Source organism: Danio rerio, chromosome 19, assembly GCF_049306965.1.
Source record: "Danio rerio strain Tuebingen ecotype United States chromosome 19, GRCz12tu, whole genome shotgun sequence".
Lineage (NCBI taxonomy): Eukaryota > Metazoa > Chordata > Actinopteri > Cypriniformes > Danionidae > Danio > Danio rerio.
Genome location: NC_133194.1, coordinates 51,040,001 through 51,047,500, shown reverse-complemented (window position 1 = coordinate 51,047,500; position 7,500 = coordinate 51,040,001). Strand labels below are relative to the sequence as shown.

Below are 7,500 nucleotides of genomic sequence, written 5' to 3'. Positions count from 1 at the left end.
ATACACACACCACACTAGAGGAACAGTAAAACACTAATGAGACACACACACACAAAATAAGCCCCATTTACATACTAGGACATCATAAAGCGATCATTAAAATGCACTATAAATACTTTTATTGATGTTTTTGTCTAGTTTAGTTCAAATATATTAAAATTTTTAAATTAAGAAGCATTTCCTAGACAAGTACAAGATATAGAGTTATTTCTAGAAATAATGGGTCAAAATGAAGTGAGTTTTTAATTAAAACAACTAAAATAATATTGTTTTTTGGTAACACTTTACAATAAGGTTTATTAGTTAATGTTAATTAATGCATTTACTAACATGAACAAACAATGAACAATACATTTACTGCGGTATTTGATCATGCTAGTTAAGGTTAGTTAATGAAAATACAGTAGTTCATTGTTACAGTAGTTCATGTTAACTCATGGTCCATTAACTAATATGAACAAGCATGGACTTGGATGTTCATAATGCATTAGTAAATGTTCAGTGTGTGTTCACATGATTAGTTCATGTAGGTAAATGCATTAACTAATGAACCTTATTGTAAGTGTTACCATATTTACTTTGAAATAACATTATTTCGCTTCCCCCACTGGCAGATTATTTTGCTTGTTTTGCTTAATTTTGACTCATTACGTCTGAAAACAAGACAAAAAAATTAGCTAGTATAGAAAATGCCTCTTGATTTCAGAATCTTGAGATATTTGGACTAGAAACAAGACAAAAGCTCTAAGTAAGAAAAGCATTTTCTTTTGCATTGCCATTATTAGTGTTTTCTAAAGATCACTGCACTCTTTCTCCACACACACACTCATTTACAGATCTTAAACTCATAACTCATAATAAGTAGATGAATGATCATGAAGTATGAGTTCTGGCATGTCTGTTACTAACAGCACAGTCAGTCGATTCCCAGCACTACCACACTAGACACCATTCAGACTGAAACCAGGATCCGCCATCATGACTCTGTCTCATTCATTTTACTTCAGTTTCGTCACTTTGTTCATCAGGGGTCGCCACAGCAAAATGAACCACCAACTATTTCAGCATATGTTTTACACAGCGGATGCCTTTCCAGCTGCAAATCAGTACTGGGAAACACCTCATTCACACACACACACTCATACTCTACGGCCAATTTAAGTTGATCAATTCCCCTATAGCGCATGTGTTTGGGCTGTGTGGTAAACTAGAGCACTCGGAGTAAACCCACGCCAACACGGGGAGAACATGCAAACTCCACACAGAAATGACTACTGACCCAGCCAGGACTCGAACCAGTGACATTCTTGCTGTTAGGCCACAGTGCTGACCACTGAGCCACAGTGTCACTCTGTGTATCATTATATGCAGAAAGTAATATGTGAATGTTCAGTGGAGCAGCAGCAGTGAGGCATTACTCACATCCAACATAAACTAACTAACTAACTAACTAACTAACTAACTAACTAACTAACTAACTAACTAACTAACTAACTAACTAACTACTAACTAACTAACTAACTAACTAACTAACTAACTAACTAACTAATTAGGAAACTAGCTAACTAACTAACCAATCAACTAACTAAATAACAAACTAAATAGCTAGCTTACTAACGTACTAACTAACCAACTAAATAACTAACCAACTAACTAACTAAACAACCAACCAACCAAATAACTAACTAACTAAACGAACTAATTAATTAACTAACTAAACTAATTAACCAACCAACCAAACTAACTAACTAACTGACCGACTAACTAACTAACTAACTAACCAACTAACTAACCAACCAACCAACCAACTAAATAACCAACCAACTAAATAACCAACTAATCAACCAACTAACTAACCAACCAACCAACCAACCAACCAACCAACCAACCAACCAATCAACCAAATAACCAACTAATTAAACTAAATAACTAATTAATTAACTAGCTAAACTAATTAACCAACCAACCAACCAACCAACCAACCAACTAACTAAACCAACTAACTAACTAACTAACTAACTAACTAACTAACTAACCGACCGACCGACCAACTAAATAACTCAGTAACTAACTAACTCAATAAATAACTAACCAATTAAATAAATAACTAAATAAATAAATAAATAAATGAGCAGGTTATGGTTATGGTTATACAGTTATGGTACAAAGCTCCTCTAAAGTGGTAAATGATGCATGATCAGAGGCCTGTAATTTGAATGATTTTTTGATTGTCAGTACTGGTGTCACCTGTTAACAGGCAAGCTTTTGCCATCTGTAACGACTTTCTCTGCATTATCGCACAGGGTAAACAAGCCCTACCATCATAAACACTGCACCTCATTCCCTCTGTTTGGTTTCTGGCCAATGTCCCACATCATCAGGACAGAAATGTGTGGAAAAATTGACATGTAAACAGGTAATGTGTGTGCACGTCAACACTGACGAGTGTGTCTCACCGCCTGCAGATGTTTGTTGCGGAGCAGAACAAGCTGACCATGGCATTCCTGGATCAGTGTGCAGTCAGAGAGAGCTTCCAGCAGCGCCTCACCGAGCTCTACAACTACCCCAAATACAGCTGTCCATACAAGAGAGGAGACAGGTGCACATGTCAATCCACACATCAATCCACGTTAATGCACATATCAATGCACATATCAATGCACATGTCAATCTATGTTAATGCACATATAAATGTACATATAGTTGCACATACCAATGTACTTATAAATGCACTTCAATGCACATATCAATACATATGTCAATGCCCATGTCAATGCATGTCAAGGCACATTTCGATGCACATATCAATGCATGTTAATGCACATCAATGCACATGTCAATACACATCAATGCACGTCAATGTGTGTCAGTACATATATCAATGCATGTCAATGGAGATAATGCACATATAATATGATGCTGCAGCCCAGTGTTGGGTTAAAGAGTTACAGATTACAGTTACTGTAATTAAATGACTGATCCACTGAAAAAACAAACAACCTGCAATTTAATTACAGCTACTTTAAATGTTCTTGAGTTAAATACTGTATCAATAAATTAGGAAACACTGAATAATTGATATTTTGGTAATTCAATTCTATATTGCAGATTATATTTAATTAATGCTATTTTTCAACGGTGTGTTTACTGGCCAGAGTGCGATGGAGGGATGGATGGATGGATGGAGGGATGGATGGACAGATACAGTAGATATATACAGTAAATAGACAGACAGACAGATACATACAAAAGATAAATGGATGGATGGATGGATGGATGGATTAATGAATGGATGGATGGATGGATGGATGGATGGATGGATTAATGGATGGATGGATGGATGGATGGATGGATGGATGGATGGATGGATTAATGGATGGATGGATGGATGGATGGATGGATGGATGGATGGATGGATGGATTAATGGATGGATGGATGGATGGATGGACGATGGGACGGACGGACAGATACAGTAGATACAGTAGATAGATAGATAGATAGATAGATAGATAGATAGATAGATAGATAGATAGATAGATAGATAGATAGATAGATAGATAGATAGACAGACAGATTGATGGACAAATAGATGGAGGGATGGATGGACAGATACAGTAGATGGATGGAAGAATGGATGGATAGGTGGATGGATGGATGGATAGGTGGATGGATGGATGGATGGATGGACGGACAGACAGACACAGTAGATAGACAGACAGAAAGACAGACAGTCAGATACTTAAGGAAGATGGATGGATGGATGGATGGATGGAGGGACAGATGGAGGGACGGATGGACAGATACAGTAGATGGATGAATGGATGGATGGATGGATGGGTAGGTAGATGGGTGGATGGATGGATGGATGGATATGGATAGATAGATAGATAGATAGATAGATAGATAGATAGATAGATAGATAGATAGATAGATAGATAGATAGATAGATAGATAGATAGATAGATAGATAGATAGATAGATAGATAGATAGATAGATAGATAGAAAAACAAATAGAACAAAACAGTGGTCATGTGACCATTTAATGATGAATATACACCTGAGATATCTCAGGAGGAAGCTGAAGCTAATATGTGAGTTCACAGGAGTTCAGGTCAGGCAACAGTAAAGTTTCATGTAAAACTCCTGAATTGTTTTCAGCCTTTTAAATGTCAAAGGCCTCAGTAAATGTGACTCTTTACACAAGGAATTTCCTCAGAAGTAAAGTACACTTATAGAGTACAAATCTACAGCCTTAATTAATCATTCATTTCTGCTGCAGGTATTTTTACTTCCACAATGAAGGTCTGCAGAACCAGGACGTTCTGTACGTGCAGGACTCTTTAAACAGCCCAGCCAGCGTGTTCTTTGACCCAAACGCTCTCTCTGAGGACGGGACTGTGGCTCTCAAGAGTAAGTGTGAACAGCTGATTTTTCACGCAAAGACACACACACACACACACACACACACACACACACACACACACACACACACACACACACACACACACACACACACACCTGTCATGTAAAGCTGCTTGTATTGTTCTCCACTTTCTCCTCTTCGTGTCCTGACAGGCTTCATTCCTGCTCAAAAACACACAGAAGACCAATTACAAGACCAACAGCCGCCATTTAAAGAGTAATGACCATAAATGAGCCCTTAAACACTGTTTCAGGAAATACAATAATTAAACAAAAAACCTAAAACAACTTCCCGAGTGCTGTTAAATAGAGAATTTCTAATCATAATAGTGTTAATAACTCATCTCTAATAACTGATGTATTTTCTGTTTGCCATGATGACAGTAAATAATGTTAGACTAGATGTGACTAAAGGCTTCACTAGGGTAATTAGGTAAGGGATTGGACAATAGTTGTTTGTTTTGTGGTTGTAAAACAATTAACCTTTGCTTTTAAACAAATAAAACAGGGGCAAACGCCGTGGTCTGAGTGTACATGTGAGAGTTCCTCTGCCGGAAATCTGAAACCGCAAGATTTGCATGAATGGGAAATCACTACTTTCCCTTGTCAGTCTTTTTTCCAGGATCTGCAGTTAAGTAATTTACAGACGTGTTTGTTGAACAGGTTTAGAGTTGAGCTTGAGGGCCTGTGTGTCACATTTACTGCTGTAATCTCTGTACCTGAGTGTTCACTGCTTACCGTACACTCATGCATATTCAGTGCTTAGCAGAAATGACCACACCCCCTTTATGAAAATTAATATTTACATCCATTTCCAAGTGAATATAGCTAATATGTTTGATGCATTTAAACAAATCAGATTTATTAAACACAAGAACTACAGTAATTGATCTGCAGTGATAATTCTAGTTGCTACGGTAACACAACAACTATATTAATTGATCTGCAGTAATGATTCTATGGTTGCTATGGTAACGCAACAACTATATTAATTGATCTGCAGTAATGATTCTATGGTTGCTACGGTAACACAACAACTATATTAATTGATCTGCAGTAATGATTCTATGGTTGCTATGGTAACGCAACAACTATATTAATTGATCTGCAGTAATGATTCTATGGTTGCTATGGTAACGCAACAACTATATTAATTGATCTGCAGTAATGATTCTATGGTTACTATGGTAACGCAACAACTATAGTAATTGATCTGCTGTGGTGATTCTACAGTTGCTATGGTAATACAACAACTATGGTAACTGATCTGCTGTGGTGTGGTAACAGTTGCTATGGTAACACAAGAACTACAGTAATTGATCTGTTGTGGTGATTCTGCAGTCGCTATGGTAACACAACATCTATAGTAGTTGATCTGCAATGATGATTCTACAGTTGCTATGGAAACACAACTATAGTAATTGATCTGATGTGGTGATTCTACAGTTGCTATGGTAACACCACAATTATAGTAATTGATCTGCAATAATGATTCTATAGTTGCTATAGTAACAACGCCTGTAGTAGTTGATTTGTTGTGGTGATTCTACAGTTGCTATGGTAACACAAAAACTATAGTAATATAAAGAAATGACCCGATACTGTAGTTCTTCATCTATAGAGTATATTATACTACAATACTGAGTTAACTGTAGTAAAAATCACAGTATACTACAGTATTTATTACAGTAATCATTTCACCATAGTACAGTGTGCTGGAGCATTCATTAACAAAGATATGTAAATACTTCGATATATACTTTACTATTGTTCGCAATAGTAATGTTAGTGCATTAGTATTTACTATGGTATTTACAGTATTTGCAATATTTTACTATGGTATTAACAGAATTTCAACAGAAGTTTCTATTTTTTTATTTTACTCGATTTCTCCAGTTTTTTTTTAAGATGTTAGTTGAGCAGTTCTGTCTTTTGTACTGACTAATGTAATGTATCTGCACTCATATATTACTGTAAAGCATCATGGAGAAATTATTCATTTAAGAGACAGATATCTGATGTGCACATGAAATAACTTGTGTACATCTGACAGTGAACTCAACTCTATTTAAGAGGCCGTCTTTCCTCATTTTTGTCTGTCGTTCCTTTGATCTCCTTCACAGCACGCTCTCTGTCAATCACTGTCAGCTTTGCATAGTTGCAGACTGTCTTCATGTTGATTTAGGAGCTGTTTAATGTGTTGTTTATTTCTGCTGTTGAATGATGACATGCGTAGGCAGATCTTTTCTGTTGCAATTTATTTCTTCTTTTTCAAGATTTGATTAAGATTTCATGCGGTATAATAATTAATTAAATAATTAAAAATAATTAAAAATTAAATATTAAATATATTTGTGCATTGCTTTGAGTGTGTCAATGTTTCCCAGAGATGGGTTGCGGCTGGAAGGGCATCCGCTGTGTAAAAACTTGCTGGATAAGTTGGCGGTTCATTCCGCTGTGGCGACCCCAGATTATTAAAGGAACTAAGCCGACAAGAAAATGAATGAATGAATGAATAATAATAATAATAATAATGATAATAATAATAAAAATAATACTTATAATAATAATAATAATAATAATAATAAAAATAATACTTTTAATAATAATAATAATAATAATAATAATACTTATAATAATAATAATAATAATAATAATAATAATAAAATAATAATAATAATAATAATAATAATAATACTTATAATAATAATAATAATAATAATAATAATACTTATAATAATAATAATAATAATAATAATAATAATAATAATAATAATACTTATAATAATAATAATAATAATAATAATAATAATAATAAAAATAATACTTATAATAATAATAATAATACTTATAAAAATTAATAATAATAATAATAATAATACAAATAATACTTATAATAATAATAATACTAATAATAATAATAATAATAATACTTATAATAATAATGATGATGATAATAATAATAATAATAATAATAATAATAATAATAATAACAAAAATACAAATAATGATAATAATGGGTGTTTCCCAGTGATGGGTTGCATCTGGAAAGGCATCTGCTGCATAAAACATATGG

The 7,500-nt window shown here is 34.2% G+C and overlaps 1 protein-coding gene across 2 annotated transcripts in view; it reads left to right on the top strand.

The window, feature by feature from the left end:
• The window catches only part of LOC101886774 (prolyl endopeptidase), a 23,625-nt gene that overhangs the window by 5,251 nt on the left and 10,874 nt on the right, over positions 1-7,500 (top strand). For both annotated transcript variants that reach the window (XM_073931953.1, XM_073931952.1), the window contains exons 3-4: positions 2,466-2,599; positions 4,282-4,412. In XM_073931953.1, the coding sequence (XP_073788054.1) occupies positions 2,466-2,599; positions 4,282-4,412 (265 nt within the window). The remainder of the gene's footprint in view (positions 1-2,465; positions 2,600-4,281; positions 4,413-7,500) is intronic.